Raw genomic sequence first — 20,480 nt, forward strand, 5'->3', positions numbered from 1 at the left:
CACATAAAAGCACCTAAAAAAGACAACAACTAAAATGTAACTCTAATTTGAATATTAATTTGAATACACATTGATGTCACCTGTTAATTCTCTGACATAGCTAGCATAGCATAGCTTTGGGGCCAAATCTTCACTTTATGTTTTTCCAACATCTCCTCCTTAATGTTTTTCCATGAGAATTTCTCGTGCATATCCCCCACGCCAATGAAGTGAACGGCCCAGATAGGCACCAACAGCTGACAGCCATATCTGGCGTGCCCATGTCACACCATGAAAAACATTTAAATATGCGGTGGCATTTGATTAGAGGACAATGCCCTGCTACAGCTATATTGTGCCTTCTAAATGTGTTAGAATGTCTCATCTCATACCCACCTCGACAACGATGCCATGAGTTGTATTGTTGACAGTCAGCGAATTCTGTGAAGTTAACACTTGACTTTCAAGAATGCTCTTAGTCATCTGTCTTAGTCTAAAGACTTGCCAGTGTAGTTTTGGTATTGTCAAAGCTCTACTGCTTACTAAATATCTCATATAAATAATGTTTTTCTACTCATTGTGCTTGTGCAGTACGACGAAATATGGCTAGTGTAAGTAGTTACTGCAGAAGGGCATCAAAACAGGTAAAAACTTTGATATCCAAATACAGAATCCATGATGCACCATAAAGCATTAGGCTCATCAAAACCTGTGCTCTCTTCTTCCGCTGTTCATTTTGTGACTGTCTTTAACCAAGGCTGCATGGGAATCTGTGTTCCCGTGGCTGTCTATCTTGTGTCTTTAACCACAGGGAGGCAGTGTTGAACCATTACAGAGAAAAAAAAATGTAAGGATGGAGTTCAAATTGTAGGTTCACTGAAGTGCTGAGATCTGTACATGATGTTCAGGCTTTCTTCACAGAAGTCAAAGCACAGTGGGGATGCACAGAACGCGTGTGCATGGATGGGAGGCCCCTGAGGCACTTTACATTCTAATGAAGAAATGTTAGCCATGAAATTATTTATATTGAATCATATACATGTTGCTGTTGACAGAGTTGTGCTGTTTTATGACCTTCCAAAACCCAAGGTGAGCGGTGCTCACTAGCGAGCGCACTCTCGACTTCAGTTCGAGGGGTTTTACGAGCGGCCCGTGAAGGCGTCACGTCACCATGGCAACCTCAACGCTGACACTCGAGAGTCGCAACAAGCCGTTTTCAATCCTCCTCTGATCGGGATAGATCCACGGGCCTTTGACGGCTGGTTTTGATCTCACACAGTCACGTCAGCCACGACCTGAGAGGAGCTGATTCAGAGTAATAAAGCAAACTCGAAGGGGACAAAGCATGACGGGAAAACACGAGGACTTCGAGGGTTTTTTGAAGAGTGTCGACAGAATAAGTGAGTGATTAAGTTGTGAACTTTATTATCTATCTAACTGGCACACGAAGGGCGGTCCTGTTAGTCCCGTGATGTTTCACCCTCAAACACTTACCAACTGACTTTGTTAGGCAACATACTGCACATTGTAAACCGAACCCACAGCTGGGAAATACCTATTACGTTGTGTATAATGTGGGACATTTAATATTTGTATGTAGTGTATATATTGTAACATGCAGTATAAGTTATATGTACATAGTTTACAATGTAAAAAAATGATGTACTTAAAGCTGCAAGATCAGTCATTAGTTGATCAACAGAAAATTACATGACATCATCTAGGAATGTGGTAAATACTGACTTTATTTGCAGTTTTTTTTTTACATCTTCAAGACTAAACAAATTCATCAATTCAATTGAATCAAGAAAAATTTACAAATTTATCGATAATAAAAACAATCATTAGTTGCAGCCCTTTATATGAAACTTGAATCATTTCAAAAAGAATACGGTTGATATAAAATGCATACACAATGTACATTTTAGCGCATGTGTGATTATCATGGATATTAAACTTGAACTGAGGGCTGTGTTCTGTAAAATGAAGCTTTTATTTTCACTTTTCAGGTGAGCTGGTGAAGGATCTGAAATCTTCTGATGTTGAGGTCCAGCAAAAAGCAATGGAGGAAGCTGATTGCTACATTGCTGCCTTGGATGAGCCCTGCAGGACAAAAGTCAATAAGACTACAATCAACAAAAACCCACCACCACTCCAGCCTTCCTTTGTAAAGTCATGCACACAAAGTCATCCACAGACAGTTTCACACCTGCTTTCTCACTCTGTCTGTACCCCTCGCTTCCTGTTTGTCTCTCTGTCTCTCTCTCTCTCTCTTTCTTTTACTGCTTCCATCCCTCAAGCACATATAAACAAATAACAACTTGTGGGATCTTTTTCTTTACATTTTCCTAATTGTTTTTCCCTCACCTGTTTTACAGAGTCCGCAGAATGAAAGTCCAGGTGAGCAACAATGAAAATATAATCTCTATGCTTGTCCCTTGAAATGAATTGAAACAGACTTACGTGTCCCCATTGTGCATGGTAAAAAAAAGACTCACCTAAAAATGTATTACTGTTATTATTATTATTAAAGTGTCAGTCATCTTTTTCAACAATAAACCGAGAATACAGCAAAGAACTTGAAATATGTAATCAGTGAATATGTATTCAAGGGTGGCTGTGAAAATTTTTTTTTTGCTGAGTGATGTGCGTCACTACACTGCTCAAGGCAACTGTAAGACATGCAGTCTGTTTCACTTGTGGTTTCAGCAGCAAGTGAATATCAAATATCCTTGATTGTAAATAACTCCTTGCCTGGCTAATATCCCCCAGTTTCTGTGAACAATCCATGAGTTTGAATCGTAGCTGATTATGTTGACGGCAAAAAGGTTTATTTTTAGTCTCCCATTCCTGTGCCACAGAGGATTACTGGGATTTTGGCCTGTTTTTATGAAGTTTACTACAGATGTGAAATTGATGTTTTTGGTGACTGACTGTGCTCTATAAGGAAGAGTGATGCACAAGGTGTGTCATGGTATTACAGTGGCCTGACCATGTCATCTGCCACTTGCCTACTCAGACCAGTTCACATGCCTCCTCATTTTGTGCTATTTTTGTTCATTTAGTTAGCAGAGGGTTGTTAAAAATTAATTATTCATTACTTTATCAAAGCACCAATATGTCATGGTGAAGAGTTTAATGCTAGGGATTAACACTTTGAATGTGTTATTCCATATAAGAACTTTTCATCAAATCAACACTTCAATTTAATTCTTCCCCAAGTTAAACTCACACATACAGTATTTGTGTGGAACCACTAGCGATGGGCACATCATGCATTCTATTCACTAAGAGAGGGAGAAAAGGTAATCTTGTGCCTGAAACTCGGGAGACAGCAAAAAGTTTTTACATTACCTCAAATTGATATCTATTAAAAATCTCTCTTTGGTAGAACACTTTAACAATCACACGCATAAGTTACCCTGTGGGGATCTGTACAGTCATCAACGATGACTTCTAAAACATCATTTTCAAAACTGCTTTTGTAGCTTGAATTTGGTATATTGATGAAAGACTGGACTTCAAAACGCACACTCAACGTATAGCACACTTCAAAATCGGCAACAACTTTTTTCTTTTTGACCAGAGAATTTCATGAAGATTATGGAGAGAGATGCTGAAGACAGGAGAGCAAAGCGGATTGATAGAGAGAAAAAGGCAACTGGTAAGTGATTCTCTGCTCTTTAAAGATGCTGTTTGATGTGAATGTTGGGCTCTGTTGAGCTAGCCGCACGTCCCTTTAAATGTTATACTGTGTGAGTCACTGCAGCACTCAAAGACAAGGGGAATGAAGCTTATGCCCAAGAAGACTATGAAACTGCTGTGAAGTACTACAGTGACGGCTTGGCGGAACTACCGGACATGCAGCAGTTGTACACCAACCGAGCACAAGTGAATATCTTCAACCTCTACAGTTTTTCATTGTATAAATGATTCATCGTGACACAATGAAGATTTGGTTTTCGAAGACATATTAAGGCAACTTGCCGGCTGCCATCTGTGGATTTAAATTTTTATATTATTATGGCCATGTGCAATTAGGTTAATTGTACAACCGATATATCAATATATTTCTTGAGACCCAGCATCTTGCAACTCTGCACTGAGGTTTATGAATAACCAAACAATGCTTTATTTGTGGGACCAGAATTATTTTGTTTTGTCTGTTTTTGATGTCCACTTACCAGTTGATCTCCAATGTCTAAATCTACATAGGCCAACATCAAGCTGGGGAAGTACAAGGAGGCCATCGGAGACTGTGAATGGGCCCTGAAGGTAAGGCCTGGCTGGGCGCTTGGGTCAGGCAGTTTGCTGCCTCATTTGTCAAAGTGACATTTGAGGCATTGTTCTTTGTGAACACGGGAGCTCAGCGGACATATATGTGGTAGGAAAATGGGTTGGATGAGTTCACGTGGGCTATATGCCTCCTCCTGTACTGCACTCAAATGGTAATAGGTACAGGATACAGGTCATCAGCAGTGCAAAGATGTTTTTATGAATACCGAGATGTGAAGAGAACATTCCATCGCAAGCAATGAATAGGGTTTATGAGTTTCAGGCGCGCATTCCAAACACTAGTTTTGCATGATAAATGGTTCTTAGAGCAACTTTTCAAAAATATTTTCTGCAGTCATGTCACTATCTCTATCACCAAGCCTTGTCTGTAAAATTCAGATTGGATATTTATTTTTTCACTGTGCTAGTGTTGTCATTGCAGAAATGTAAAATCACCATATGTAGATGTGCTGCTGATGAAGTGATTTAACTAATACACCCCCACAATCATTTTCCCTCTGCAAGTGTAATGAGAGGTGCACGAAAGCGTACGTGCATATGGGCAAAGCGTATCTGGAACTGAAGCGATATAATGAGGTGAGAATAATTATCTCTTTTTATATCTAATCACACCTGCTTTTTTACACACTGCTCTCGTATACAACTACGCTTGGAATCTTATCTAACTATAGCACAGGCATGACTACTTCAAGAAAATTGTATGGCTGGGATAGAGAGCAAAGGTAATGAGAAGTCTGAGGTACATATAGGCATGTTGCATAGCACAGAAGCAGTCCTATTCTCACAGCAGTCCTCGTAAGATTTGTATTCAAAGGTGTTGTAATCCCTTCATTGGAAAAGAGGCTTCTATTTAACATTGTTTTAACTGGTAAAAGTCTTCAATATTCAGTAATTGCAATGCGCATCGCACATTTCTGTATTACTGTGCTGAGATATTGTATGCTTTTGCAGTGGTGAGGATCATATTGATGTAAGAAGAGACCATAGTGAAGCACATCATACAGCATAACCAGTGACTTACCAATTTTTTTTCCTCTTTTTCAGTCAAGACACTGCTTTGAAAAGATAGTGGAAATTGAGCCTGGGAGAAAGAAGATGGTAAAAGGTAAAGAAAAACTTGTTAGGTTAGGAAATCTTTGATTTGTTTTAGTCATTTTATGTGAATTATCTTATATATTATATTATATTGGTCATGCGTCATATCACATCTAGTTTTGGTACACTTACAATATGTTGGCATATATGCCACGCAAGCCCATCCAAAGAATAGAGAGGCTCTCCAGTGTGGTACAGTTGATTGTCAGCGATGTGGCCTCACCTCACTGACTGCAGCCCATTTAACAACGAAGCTTACAACCTAAAGATTGATGTCCTGCCGCTGTTGCCCAGTCAAAAGACATTTTGTTTTCTCCCCAGTGTAATTATGTTTGGTACTGAAGTTCTTTATTCACAAATACCTTTGAAAATGACTCATGGCTTAAAACTCTGAAAGGGTCTCTACAAAACCAATATTCGGTCAGAAACTAGTTTTCCTTTGCTTTGTGCCTACATGCACAGCCTTTTGCAGTCTCTTTGCTATTTTCATATGTAATCTTTTAATGCAGGGGTTGTAGCTTTACATTTGTGATAAAAATCTACTTATAATAAAGGATACAGAGTTAAATCTATCTGCACATATGTGTACAGCTAAAGGTCATTGCACGGTGGCTGCTCTGCTTTTTTCTGTGAGAGTGAAACTCCGGTGAAACTGCAGTTACTGCGATGGAATGCATTTCTGTCCTATCAGTCTTCTTTCATCTATTGTCGCTTCCCTTTGTTTTATCCATACAGAATACCTGACACAGGTAGATTTGGAAGAGGAGAGGGAGACTCAGGAGATGAACGCAAAGCAAGAGTTTGACGAGGGGAAGGGGAAGGGGAAGGGGACAACCATGCCCCAGCTGCTGGAGAAGCTGTCGAGGCCCGGCCAGATTCCCCTCTTCTACTGTGGAGGATTGGGAATCCTGTTACAAGCAGTTACTGACTGTGAGTGTTCCTCTGGGAGCCGCTTCACACAATTACCTTTCTTTTCTGATCTCTTAGTGCCACTCTTTCCTCAATAACCTGCTTCACTAGTCCACCAATTCCCTTTTTTTTGGGCTAAGACAATTACAAAAGAGCAGCAGGGGAAGTTTGTAAGACTTGAAGCAGTAAAAGAGTGTTAATGCATCAATAAAGTATTCCCAGCAAACACCAGGGCATCAGGTGAAGAGACAAATTAATTTGTTATAATTTTTGGTTCTGTGACAATTGTTCTCCATTTACTTGTCATAGTAAGCAAGACCATGGAACCACACCTGAAGAGCCAAACCTCAGCCCTGCCTTGTGATCCACTGTTTAAAGGATAAACACTTTTCACCACTAAACACTATAAAATGATACAAAGCGCACAAAAGTGACACGGAAATTGAATTTCTAGAGCTGGTATGATTTGATTTGTGATCTGCTTCTGATCATCTAATTTAGAGGAATCAGACATTCCCATGGCCCTTAAATGCTGAAGCAATTTGGCTGCTGAACTGATGATTGGACAGTTCAGAGACAGCACTGACAGCTGTGCCATCAGCCAAGTAATATTGTTATGAATCATGAATATTTAAACATGTGTACTAGCTTTTAGTATTGGCACAGAGCTGTGGAAGTATTGTCAGCTGCATTTGGTGCCGAGAGACGAGAGAGTAAAGAGGATGGTTACTGTGGGATGAGAGCACAGACACTATTGAGCCTTGTGAAGTTGTCTAGGTGACAATTAAATGAAACATCTTTGAAAGCAGGTGTCTGTTCCAAACATTTCGTGGCATACCTGCACTCAATCCCTATCTATTCCTATGTAGACTTATGAAAGCCTACCCTGAAAGCCTCTCATCGATCTTTATTCGATCTACCTATTGTCCAAAACCATTGTACGGATCAGATCGTAATTTTTGAGCCACGGTTTCGGTTCATACATTCTTTTGCATCAGCATAATGACCAAAATTTGTTTTATACTCGCAACATACACAGGTTAATGTAATTGAATAATTAATTTGGGGATTTACAAATGTACATATTACTTTGATTTTCGACCTTGGCTTCAGTAACTCTACACCCATCATGCTTACATATATATTTTAGTGCAAGAGTGACCCGAATTTCTACAGTAAAACTTCATAAAAGTACTACAACAAATTACATACAGCAAAATAATAGGGGGAATGGTTGCAGAAGACAAACCATATGTAAATGCTTTTGCTTGGTTCTGACACGGTGTTTGTTGCTCAAGGTTACATCTTAATCAAATAAAACAGACATAGCAGGACATGTGCTTTTATGGGCCAAATTTTCTTCTCTGCAATGGAAAAAAGAATTGTGATCTTGTGCCCCCAAAGTGGAACGTCTGAGTTATTTCACCTCGTGCGCCCATCTGATAAAAATGACATCAGGTTGAAATGTGCCTGATATGTGTTGACTAGGTCCTCTAACTTTTGCAAAGAGGCCATAGTGGACAAGTAGCAGTTGTTCTCGACCGGGCTGTTCACCCACCTCTGGCAGCTGCTGATATTTTTGTGAATGTGTTTGACCCAACAAATGACTTTGAAACCGCTCACTGCTAATATAACTCATTTTTAGCTATTGCCACGAGGCAGATATTGCAGCTTTTTCTAAAAACAGCCTCGCAGTACAATTCATCAAGGTGAATGGCCCGCTCAGCAGTATTTATTTTGTGAAATTTCAGCTAAGAAAAAGCCATATATGACTTCAACCACACTGTTGAGGAATTGATGGACTGAACATTAAGTTATGAGAAAAATGTTAAATCATAGTGCAATGTTAACTCTCTATTCTTGTTTTGTCGTGCATCACCATTTGCAATTTACTATATTTGTTGCACTGGCTCTCCTCTGAAGAATGGGAAAATAATTGTTATCCAATTGCTCTTTTCTTCATTTACTTAATTGAACGTGTACTGATGACATAACACCTGTCTTACACTGCCATTCAACTGAAAAGGGCATAACTTACATAACTCACAACTGAGCGGATCTCAGCCGGGGCTGATATCACAAACTTTTACCCCTAAAAGCACTGTCTCACTGCTCTGCTCTTCTTTCTGTACAAAACATTTGTACCTTACTCTCAACACATTTTATTTTTATTCTTTTCTCTCCTGACTTTGACTGTAAACAAGGCAAGCTGAACTAATAGGAGAGGTGTTGTGATTCTCCTCAACCTCGAGGCTTCCCAAGGATGATATATCGTTTCCTGTCGTCTTACACTATCCACGGTTGTCTTCTAACAGGTGCAGCCCAGACCCTTTTCAGACTGAACAATGGCTTTAGTATCATCAGCGGCAATGACACAGTGAGGAGGTAAGGAGACCAGAGGGAGAGGTAGCTGTCAGGCCTCTGAGGAGCTTTGACAGATGGACCCAGGGACGGGGGCATACAGAGACAATGATGGCCTAAACTGAACAGATCATTCTCTGCCCTCCCTCTCTCTGGTTTGTTTGTGTTATTCTCCAAAGAGGAAAAGATGATCACACTGGAGATTGAGACGAGTGCCCGGAATGAGCAAAGGCTCTGTGTTTCGTCCTGAAAGAGCGAGTGTTTTGCACAAGATACCAATTATGACTCCCTCATGTCAGATCAGTAAGGTTATTATTAACTTGCCACATACGTTCCATGGTGTCCATTGTTAGCAGTCTCATTATTCAAGTTGGAACATAATATGCAGGAAGTATAGAGAGTGCAAAAGAAATTGCTGCGAGCCAGATAAACCGACCAAATTATGTGAGCCATGTAGCAAAGACGGCCAGTGCCGTTGTTGCCACTAAAGTCCTCCATAATGCTTGTAGTAGTGAACCTACAACAAACAGCAATGTTGAAATGGCAATTAATAACATTTTTAAAAACCTAACAGACATTAGGATAAGAAACCAGGCAACACTGACCTTCAGGAAACAAGTTGCAGCATATACAGTCTTCATCATGACAGAGATTACAGTGGCATGTCTATTGCACACACCTTAGTTGGAAGACATGCGACTTATCAGTCGACGTGGCTGATGACCACAAGCTGCAAAGTGCTTCACAATGTCCAACTGTAATATCAGTGCTAGTTTACCCAATGCTCTTTTTTTTTTGTTGAACAATATATGTGTGAAATATCTGCCATCTTGCTCTTGGGAATTGGGTTGAATTGTTATTAACTAACAACTGACCATGAAGTACATGTTATTAGTTATTATTTTTCATGTGTAACACTCTATTTTTGTAGTTTTAATTTTGTTTCCAAACATTTTTCTCGGGGTACATAATTACAGGCACACTCCGTGAACTGTAATGAGCATTTACATTTTTTTACGACAGTAAAACTTCAACTTTGATTTGTGGCAGTTAGAGGATGACTAAGCAAAGATCAAGAATTAATTTATTTTCTCCACAGATGCCTGTCGCAGGAAACAAATGATGCAGACAGCCAAGACTTATGCGCGTCTGTTCTGAAATTATGGCGGGTTCTTTGTCATGGAAATGGTATGTAGCTCATTGAGTCACACTTCATTTTCTCTCTTTGTCCGTTTAACATTGGGCTCTCTGATTCAGCAGTAAATAGAGGTAGAAAATAAGTCACAGAAATACTTATATTATCTCGTCAGTATGTCCTCACTGCAGAGCTCAACAGTGTAATACTTCAACATTCTCTCTTATCGAGCCTTTATTTGTTTTTGAATCACACAAGCTGTGTGGGCTTCAGCCCCTCCGCTATTTGTGCCAACTGAGAAGATTTGTACACACAGTTTGTATGTATGTTAATATGTAAACAACAATGCACATATTTTGTGTAGCAGCTCAATAGTCATGTGATTGTGTTTACAGCATAGGGCGTGTGGCACTGCGTCAAGTGAACTCATCCTTTGTTTTCTCATCTCTTTGTTTGCTCTTAGATGAAAACCAGAAGTCGTTGATGGCATGCCCAGTCACTAGACAGGCCGCCGTTCGTTTGGTAACATCAGAGCATGATGCAGTAAGGAAAGAATGTCTGGCATTACTATATGTCTACTCACAGATGCCACATGGCAGACGATTGGCCATTGACAGCCTGGATGTGCAAATGTAAGACTTTTTTTTTGTTGCTTTTATGCTCTTCCAAACCCAGGAACATCGCAGGATAGAAATTAAAGAGTATATCATATAGACAAAGATGTTTGTCCAATAGTCATATTACAAATAAGATGTGATATTTTATTCTATTTTCTATTCCCATCCCAAGTAGGTATTTAAATATTATGTATTTTACATTTTATCCACATGATGAAATAATCAGAGGGGCTGTAGGTGATCCCTGGGGCATATGTTTTAAAATTTTTATCGCTTTGTTATTAGCTTTATGTATGATAATATTTGAGCTGCAACAGATTGGATTTTTAGAAAGTTCGGAAGAATGTGTAATATTGTTGCAACATTTTTGCATTGTCATCCACCTATTGGTCCAAAGGTGGACACCTCCACCGTAAAAAATATTCATGGATGTTTGGGTTATATTCAATGAGAACATGTCATTTTACAAAGCTGACTCACTTCCCCTCTCGTTCTCTTCTGTTTTCCTCTCTCATTCTCCACCTCGCTCTATTCCTAACCTGGCTCTAAAGGTTAGTGGGGAACCTCATGGTGTGCATCTTAAAGCCAAAGGAGCAGCAGGAGAACGCAGCAGTCAACATTCTGGAGAACTTCGCAGCAGAAAACAAGTATTACTGATAAACAGCCGAACAAAAACTATGCCATAAAATAATATATGCTTTATCTCTGAAGAAATACATTTCAGATATGAATTGATATGGATGATATGATCCACAAGACAGACTAGTATCTATCTATCATATCCATATATATTAAAAGCACTTTTAAACCTTTCGGTGAGGAAAGGTCCCTGAGAAACAGGAAATGTGACCTCTTTAATAAATCAACATGTGCTATACAAGTGTTAATGTCACTCAAAGGCAAAAGGGCATTATGAACCTTCATCCCTCTCTGGCGCCTCATAAAGACAGACATGAAAGGACAACCCAGGCTCTCGAACACAGCGGGAAATAAGTCGAGGTGTCAGGCTGTGAAATGGGGAGATCAATTTTCCCTGTTAGTAGCTTGAAGAGAGTTACTCAACAAAAATGCGCTGTATCCTACTTCTTCTCTTCATTGTTGAAAATCGAATGGGTCAATGTTGGGCTTTCATGGATATTTTTGTATTAGAGTAAAGAGTTAATTCACAGCTGGTCCAAATTCCAAACAGGCCTTTTTGATGGCAGACATTTTGACAAGTCACAGTAAAAAAGACTAACGCGTTACCGATAACATTAACAAGTGATCTGTTCTAGTCAGAGTCCCTGAGTTCATTATTAACATCTGTGCTTTTACTACTGTGAAGTGTCAAAATTTCGTCTGTGATTAAGGCCTGTAGCTTCCATAATTTTACAAATCTCTTTTTGGTAAAACATTTACAGAATGTTTACAGATTTGCACACATGTTTTTATGTACTTAACATTATGTATATGTGTGGCATTGACCATAATAACTCTTGTTTTGTTGCTGGCATTGATGCATTATATTTTTGGGTTGTCCGTCCATCTTTCTGTCCCCTTTCCTTTGAATGCAATATCTCAGTAACGCCTTGAGGAAATTTCTTAAATTTCTTAAATTTCTAAATAACTTTGATGGTTACTGTGACAAAAAACGATTTTAACCATAATTTAAAACTTCACATGCTCATTATGCTCATCACAACATATGGAGAGGCAGCTACATCAGAGAGACATTTCTGAATGTATACATTTTTTATCACTAATCTGATATAAAAAACGAACAATTCCAATAAAAATTCTGAAAAATACTAAATACAGGATCTGATAATTGGCCAGACTGATAATCAGTTGAGACCTAGTATATACTGTACTACCACTGTTTAATAGTGTGAATATTCATAAACATGCACTCAAACATTAAACATAGAATTTGTGTCTGACAATTAATTCATTATTTTTCCTTACAGATTTTCGATTAAGTTGAGGAATGATTTGACTGATTCTGTCATTGTGCCATTAACATCAATACTGGTAAGATATGTAGATATTTGCATACAGCCAGAGTGTTTCTATGTGTGTGTGTGTGTGCTTGCGCATCCTCAAATGAACATCTGTTTCTCATTCTTCAGAGGAATATCAGCGAGTCCAATCGTCATATCCTTCCTTCACTGATATCGGCCATTGGCTGTCTGGTTCGAGACAACGTCATCCGTCACAAACTTGCTAATGATCCAGAGTGTTGGAAGGCCTTTCCGGTTGCCATTGTTAGTATGATTACGTACTGCTCAGAAAAGTGCATATTGCTTATTCATGGGGTTTTTCATTGGAGTTAAGGTGCCTCATGGGATAGAAACCTTCAGTTCACTGTTGATATCTCAAGAAGACATAATAGACGTCTGTCTTGGACAGTAAAAGATGTTTTGTTGTTGTTTAAACTCGCTCATTTTATTCAGCCCCGAATGTGTTGCCTTTTCATTGCAGAGGCAGTGCAGTTCATATGAATACAAAGAGATCCTTTACCCCATACTTGGATTGATCATCAACCTTTCAACTGTGACCTCTCCAGTCATCCAGGTAATACTGCTGACGCCTGCCCAGGTTTATCATGAGTACACTGGACTCCTTAAAATCAATAGACTGTAATATATTCCAAGCATAATAGGAGCAAATGGACAAGGGAAGCGGAGGGAGTATTTGTGTGAACCACGACGTGTGATGTCACCCATCAGAGGTGACATGTAAGTGAAAATTGTCTCACCACTTCTCCGTCCCTGCTGCTTTGTAGGAGCATGCTGCCTCACTCTGTGACTGCTGTCAAGGCCTGTTGAGGGACAGTGACGGAGGAGTCATAACTGTGAGTGAACCTTACTTTAGCGGCACACGACTCGGTACTCCGAAGGGGGTTGAAAAATGCTTCACGTTGCAGGACTTACCCTTCACATCCGTCACATCCTTAGTTGCTGTACTGCATCATAATTCCCATAATGTTTTCATGTTTGTGTATATTTTTGTGTTTGAAAAATATAACTTTGGGAGATTTGAACAGTTGCTTCGCTTTTTTGTTTTCCAAACTTGTGTACATCCTATAAAGCAAAAGCCATTTGTTCAGGTAACAAGACGAAAAACAACAGACATTTGTCTTGAGTAATGGACCTTTTACAGAGCTTGTGAGCTCATTGGCAATGTGCTCCAGAAGGAGGTAACAGCAATTCACAATGTTCAGAGGATCCTGTATGTGTGTCATCACAGTTGATTAAAACTCCAGCTCCTGGTGCTGTTGCCTGTGCTAATGACTGTTACAGCAGTTTCACACTGCCTATGCAACACCCCCAGAATACCGCACGTCCACCATCTGCCTCCTTCTGTTTTTAGTTTTTACTCATTGCCTGACTGGCAGGTTTTCTTCCTTGTCACCTGATGTCATCATAGTTCAAGTTTTTCCTCATTTGTTTTCCCTGTTCTTGTCTTGTCTTGACTTTGCTTGCTTTTAGTTTTGCACACATGTCAGCATATTCAGATGCTGTAGAGGGAACAGTTGTTCTATAGGGAAATGCACAGTGTTGCCCCTTTCCGTTTTGCACAGCGTTAACATCGCCTCGCATGATTTCACATAGGAAAGCAGAGAGCCGAGAAGCTGGTTGGATCCTTGGAGCTTGATGTTTTAGCTCAGAGTAATATCCACCGTGAAGGTCAAATCTCACAGCCATTTACTATCACTGACTTCCACGACAGGTTTTCCCCTCATCTCCATGAATAACTTTACCTCTCACCTCAGTTTGTAAAACCTTGTAAGTATAATTGTGCGACTCAGCCCCTGCGCCTCACAACGGTGACCCAAGCTCAATCAGCAGCTCCTCGAACTTCAGGCTGTCTGGCCCTTTGCTTTTGATGAAATGTATGGTGCTAACACAGTTGTCATTGTTGTGCGTCAGACTCTCTTGATGTATGATGCAGTGTTATACTGAATCAAACTCACTTGTGTCGAGACGACATTTCTTTTTTGACCAATGCAGTCCCTGCTATCCCTTTAACATTTTGTTTTATGGGACAATCAATGCCAGGGCACCATCTGTGGCAAGGCCATCTAACTTTTCAAGAGCTAGAATACAATTTGTAACTTACATCAACAAATCTTCACCTTGGATAGGGGCATGCATGGCTTACAAGAACAACATCAGACTTCTTGGTGGTATTTATTATGTCTGTTGTTTCATCCCAGGCAAGACAGACTAATAGGACATTTCTTGTGGTGTCCTTTAGTGTGTTTATTAATATCATGTGCCATATCAGTAATCAGCTCCGGGCAGCCCTTCAAGACAAACTGACAAATTCTCCTTTTGTATGAGGTTTCAGTCAAAATGCGGTCATGTAAAAGCTGCAGAGACTCTGAGAGCGATAACTCCATTTGAGTGCATTTTTCTCACAAACTCATTTGCAGCTTTTGAGGCGTAACGACATTCGACATGGGGCCTTTTTCATCAACGTGAAAGGGCACAAGTTCTTTTACTTCAACCTTTTTTTTTTCCGTCAGAGATGACAACGGCTAGATGTGTATTTCATTAACCTTGAATGTAAACTGACAGGCACACAGCTAGAAGGGACCACTCTGAAGAACTCTACCAGTTTATCTTTTTCATGGGAAACTTTTGTATTTCTGAATAGCTTTTTTTTGTATACATTACACCTTCTTGTGGGCCTTATACAACCTGGAGGGCCAGAAGTTCCCCACTCCTGTGCTACTTTTTTTGCCAACTATCACTAACCTTGTGAGTGTGTCATTTGTTGCTGGGTTGTTAGCATGCAGTGGGTTAATCAGCCTATTTTGTGAAAATGGCTGCCTGCTGCTGCTATGAACACAGCTGAGGAGAGCACTGACACTAAAATGAAAGCTGTATTGATTGAAGTGGAGGTTTTATCTAATCCATAGTTTTTAATCAATTGTTCACACAAATTAGTAATTTGTGCCTTCATTAAGCGTACTCATTTTGTTCCCTCTACTTAGCAATTCATATGCTCATTATCATTATGTGCAGTGATTTGAAAGGATTGATTTAGTCATTTGAGGGCACAAATGTCATTTAAGTGATTTATTCAACAGATCCTGCCTGCAAATCACAGCAAGCGCCCGTGTGTCACCTCTGAATCACATGCTTGTATTCAAGCTTCCATTCTTCTGCTTGTTCTTCTCATCTTTAGTCGTCCTATCTTTAAAAGGGTCAACAATTTGATGTAGCCTCAAACACGCTTTAGTACAACTCTCTCACCATCTTTACAATAAACCTTCAGTACTAACTGCTGACATGCTCTATAACACAAACAGATTTCATGTCTATTTTCCTATTCTCTACTCTTTTACCACCGTGTCATTTTTTTTGTTAGTTGTCTTTGCTTTTTCTCTTTGTTTGCTTTCTGTCTCTCATAGCTGCTGTCTCCCCCCCACCCCCATTTGTTTTCCCATCTATCTTTCTCCTTATTTTCTTTACTCCGTCTTCTGTGATCTCCATAATGCCAACATTCTTCTGTGTCCTCCAGAGAGCCACCGGTGTGCTGAGCACTGTCCTCCCTCAGTCCTCAGAGGCTGTTCAGCGTATTATTCAGGGGGATGTGGTTCGGACCATGTGCCGGTTACTAAAGGTACATCATTTACATACTACAGCCTCTGTGAATACAGTGATTTACTCATATCTTACATGTGGAATGATATGGAGGATGTTTTTGTGGTGGCACCTTCCACAGCTAGTTTTCCCCTGGAGAATATTGATTTCTTGGCTACGTGTACGATGAACCAGGGTTCAGCTCGACAGAAACCAGACAATCTCGCTCATGTGTTACATACTGTAAACCCTTAAACTTCACCGGGAGTGATGAAAGCATGTGGATGAAAAACAAAAACTACACTTTTTTGTATGAATGACTTAACATTGTTTTTATTCTTCAGTACTATTTAGATGACTGGGCAGTGCTTCTTATTCTTACTCTGTGTGACCTGAATGTAAAATGAGATTTTAAAAACATACATGCTTCTTTTTTTTTTTTTTTTAAATGTCATTGTTATTTTTGTGTTTGCCTACCCAGGGAGCAGGGCAGAACGCCACTAAATATGCCATTAAGACTCTGACAGTGTGCACTGCTGCTAGCCATTTGGCTCGGGAGGAGCTGGTGAAGTCTGATAAAAGTGAGAAATGATTGACATGTTCCCATTACTTTTACAAGCTCCTTCATTAGTCCATGAATAATATTTAAGTGTTGACCTCATATGCAAATCAACTGTGTGAGTGTGTGTGATATGTGTCTACACTGACATGCATGAGTGTGAGTGGAATGTACAGTATATGGGTTGATTTCAATCACAGACTTGTTTGTAAATGTATTTCCATTCCTCTTTGCTTTTCCTGTATTACTCAACACAGAACTGTCCGTTTTACGTCATTTGCTGGGATCCAGTTCTGATGAGTTGGTGTCAGGAAATGCAGCCCTCTGCTTGGCCCACTGCCTCGAGTTGGAGGGAATTGCCAGCAGTCTGCTGGGCACTGATATTGTGCTGCTGCTGCTACGCCATGCTGCAGGGGATGCGAAGAGGACAGCTGTGCAGCAAAATGCAGCGATTGCCCTGGGGAAGCTTTGTCGAACGGAGCCCAGGTGCCCTCTCAATCCACTAAACAAACCACTCATGACTTTAATTACATTCAAGAAAGTAGTCCGAAGGAGCAATGACAGAATCGAAGAAATGCGCTATATATTTCTCTTATATATCTATATATATATGAACGTCATCACAACCAACAAAACTAATAGTGTAGAAACATCTTAAAGATGATTACCAGAAATTAGAGGCACCTAAATGTGTCATAGGGTCTGTATATTCATTCAAAATTTCAGTTTTTCCCTTTTGAATAAATTTCCAAAAAAACATAATCACTTACTCTTCACAGGAATTGTTTTGACTTTTAAAATAAAATTTTATAACAAAATTTGAAAAACAAACAAACAACAGGTCTGAATAATTTCCCGGTGCACTGTATAACTTACTGTGGCACCACTCCGATTGTGTGAGTATAACCGTTGTGTTGTAGTTTCCTTAGTAATAGAAGGTGGCAGCAAGAGACATGTCTCTTTGTTCCTAGGGAAGACATTTACTGTACCTCCAGGCTACAGAGCTCTGCTGCGACTGTGTTGAGGATGTGCTGATCTTTTGTTCCCAAGCTCAGAAATTCCCAAATTGTGGTTTCAATTGAATGCTAACGCGCTGAACGCACAGTCACCATGTTTCCTCTCTTGTCTAAATCTCCAGACATATGAACAGACTTCGAGAACTACACGGCTTTGAGGTCCTGCACTCCTGTATGAAGCTCATCGCGTGATCTCATGACAACAACATGCTTTATAATGATGCTTGCCTTAGGCCGAGATGCCTAACCACCTTTTGGGGAAAACAGCATTCACAAAATGAAAATAAAAGTCATATATTCATCATATAGTTGATCATTGTTTGCATTTCTATGTGAATAAGAGAAAGAACAGAAATATTGTTTTTTTTAATTTTTTTTTTCCTTTTGCAATTCATTCAATTTGAATAGATTGTGCTCCTAATTGCTTAATCTAGATAAACAAGGTTAAACATTTGCAATGGCGGTCCTTGTGTTTCATGCCCATGTGAATGGGCACCCTTCATTCCCATGAATACAGTTACTTGAAGGTAGGTCCAAGTGCAGTTTTTAACATGTGTCTGTAGATGAAAATATTACAGTATCAATATTTTATGACAGTATATAGATAGATATAGTTTTATTTTACAGTTTCTTACCGTTCTTTTACAGTCTTATAACAGCAGTCCAAATATTTGTCCTGAACCTTTAAGAAAATGAGCGTTTGTATAAATACATCATAGAAACACACACAATGGCCAAGGAGGGATGGATGTCAGTGGTCAGAGCAGATAAGAATGACAAAGAGTAAAAATATGACAGAATACACTGCCTAAAATAAATAAGAGTCCATTTCTACAGTTGTATATAAAATGTAATTGTTGGATTCTAACCGATATTGAGCCAGCAGAATTATACTGACGGTATTTGAACCGAGACATGGATTAGGGAGGTGTGCCCCTGCGGTTGAAGCTTTAAATAGAGGTAGAAACCTGGCATTTAATCATTAAAGGTCTCCAATATACCACAACAAATTATGCAGTATACACTTAGTATTACTGGTGGTCTCATCTGCTGCTGACTAATTTTAGAATTTGTATACCCTGTATTTGAACAAATTGGGACACTTCTTTATTGAAACGCCATGTAAATATAGTACAGTTTGAGATTGATTTGTCAATAAGTTGTTGGTGTTAGTTTACAATACAGTTTATTCCATTAGCGAGTAATATATACAACTTCTAAAATATTTTACAATTAAAATCTTCAGGACCTTTTGACTGCATCATACCTGCAGTGACCCTGATAGGAATGTTTACTGAGGAATCTGATCAATGTATAAATGAGCTGCAGAGACAAAATCTCCCAGTAATGGATGACACCATCAGTGTCTGTTCAAACAACCAGTACCTCTGCTCAGTTAGATTAAACAGTAATAAGAACACATTCACTGGGTCTACAACTGCAATACTAATACTACTACTACTACTACTAAATAAATACAATTATGTTAAAATAATAAGATGCTTTCATTTCCAACTCTGACTTCATTTAATCTGTGAATCTAATAACACACAGGTGTTGTCTTTGTTCCCCCTAGTTTCTCATCTGAGTTGATAACTGATTTGATAAAACCTGAGATTAGCCACACACAAGAATTCAATTAGGAAACAGTATATATTATGGCTACAGTTAACAGGGAACTGTTTTAGGCACCAGTCACCAACTAATGGGCGTCAACATCATTATCTTCTTCTTTCTCACTTTGTATATGCCACAGCAAGATTTATCAAATCGTTATCAGCAGTACCCTGTGGAGTTTAAATGTAAACTAACACATTTCTTTCTGTAGGAAAACATTTTTTCTCAATGCAAACTATGTAGTTGAATCGGCTTTGTTTCCTTTCATATTTCCTTCCCCAACACTCTGCATGTGGAAGTGTTTAAAAGTTTCAAACCTATTACAAGTAGTCTCACATTATGGAGACCAAGACGATTGTGATCAGTCATTTAGGCTTCTTAATTGTGTTTTTTTCAGGTTCAAATAGGTACAGATTTATATTTTGTAGTCTTGCACAGAAACTATACTATTGTATTATCCCTGCATTATTGATAATTTAAGAATGTAAACTTTATTATGTTGGGATTCTGCTAAACATCACATCGTGATTATGTACCACCTAGTGTTGGTGTTACTGATATCAGTTCGCAGGTGAAACCCCATACTGAACCATAAAACAGTTCCAATGCTGCAGATGAATAATAAGGGATCAGACAAACAGAAATGTACTTCATTTGATTTCATCCCCATTCTCATTGCATAGATGAGTCCATGAGGAGCAAGTGATATTAATAATATTGGGAGCAAGTCTTGTGGTCGAAATCCCCCCAAACCTTAATCTTGATAATAAGACTTTAATAAGACATTTTAAAAGATACCCTAATAACCAGAACTAAGGGCACAATATTATTAATTGTACTGTAATTTCTCCATATGGCCTCCAGTGGACTGTATTTTTAAACTGCTAGAACTCTAGGTGCAATTGCAGACATCTAAAATTACTATTTAATTAAAAGCCATCCTAATTTATCACCCAACGCTCTCCCCAAGTGTCCGCAATCAGTGAGGGGGATAAGCACAGATTAAGTGGCGGCAAGAGTCCTCCATTCAATCATCAAAAGAGTTTTATATACACAACTGACCTATTCAAAAATTATGTAGTAATTTTAGGAGTAACTTGTATATTTGATGAACTCTTCAAATTTAGTAATATAGCATTGATTTGACAAGATTAATTATTCTCAATTTATTTTTTTTCTACACAATGGTTTTTAGGAAAGACAGCCTTTGGGGCAGAGCGACAAGTTTTGCTTTTTTCTTCCTGGTCAGGGCTGGAAAAGATTTCCAAGGTTACCACACCGCCAAACAAAAGGCACAACTGTCACAACAGATCTGCTTTTGAG

General features: G+C 39.1%; 1 protein-coding gene across 1 annotated transcript; it reads left to right on the forward strand.

The window, feature by feature from the left end:
* Window positions 1–1,151: 1,151 nt before the first annotated feature.
* On the forward strand, window positions 1,152–17,844 carry ttc12 (tetratricopeptide repeat domain 12). The gene is made up of 21 exons (XM_035623467.2): window positions 1,152–1,379; window positions 1,989–2,146; window positions 2,358–2,379; window positions 3,566–3,643; window positions 3,749–3,870; window positions 4,195–4,254; window positions 4,780–4,851; window positions 5,320–5,380; window positions 6,106–6,300; window positions 8,595–8,664; window positions 9,740–9,828; window positions 10,239–10,407; window positions 10,944–11,039; window positions 12,339–12,402; window positions 12,501–12,635; window positions 12,853–12,945; window positions 13,157–13,225; window positions 15,904–16,005; window positions 16,447–16,546; window positions 16,782–17,010; window positions 17,663–17,844. The coding sequence occupies exons 1-21, from the start codon at window positions 1,325–1,327 to the stop codon at window positions 17,730–17,732; spliced, it is 2,109 nt and encodes a 702-aa protein (XP_035479360.2). The 5' UTR covers window positions 1,152–1,324; the 3' UTR covers window positions 17,733–17,844.
* The last annotated feature ends 2,636 nt before the right edge of the window (window positions 17,845–20,480 follow it).

Source organism: Scophthalmus maximus, chromosome 11 (assembly GCF_022379125.1).
Source record: "Scophthalmus maximus strain ysfricsl-2021 chromosome 11, ASM2237912v1, whole genome shotgun sequence".
Classification (NCBI taxonomy): Eukaryota; Metazoa; Chordata; class Actinopteri; order Pleuronectiformes; family Scophthalmidae; genus Scophthalmus; species Scophthalmus maximus.

Bases quoted from the DNA above. Each gene is read 5' to 3' on its own strand.
- ttc12 (XM_035623467.2), top strand. From the start codon at position 1,325: ATGACGGGAAAACACGAGGACTTCGAGGGTTTTTTGAAGAGTGTCGAC. The intron at 3,644-3,748 runs GTAAGTGATTCT...GAGTCACTGCAG, and splicing joins TAGAGAGAAAAAGGCAACTG to CACTCAAAGACAAGGGGAAT. The intron at 6,301-8,594 runs GTGAGTGTTCCT...GTCTTCTAACAG, and splicing joins GTTACAAGCAGTTACTGACT to GTGCAGCCCAGACCCTTTTC.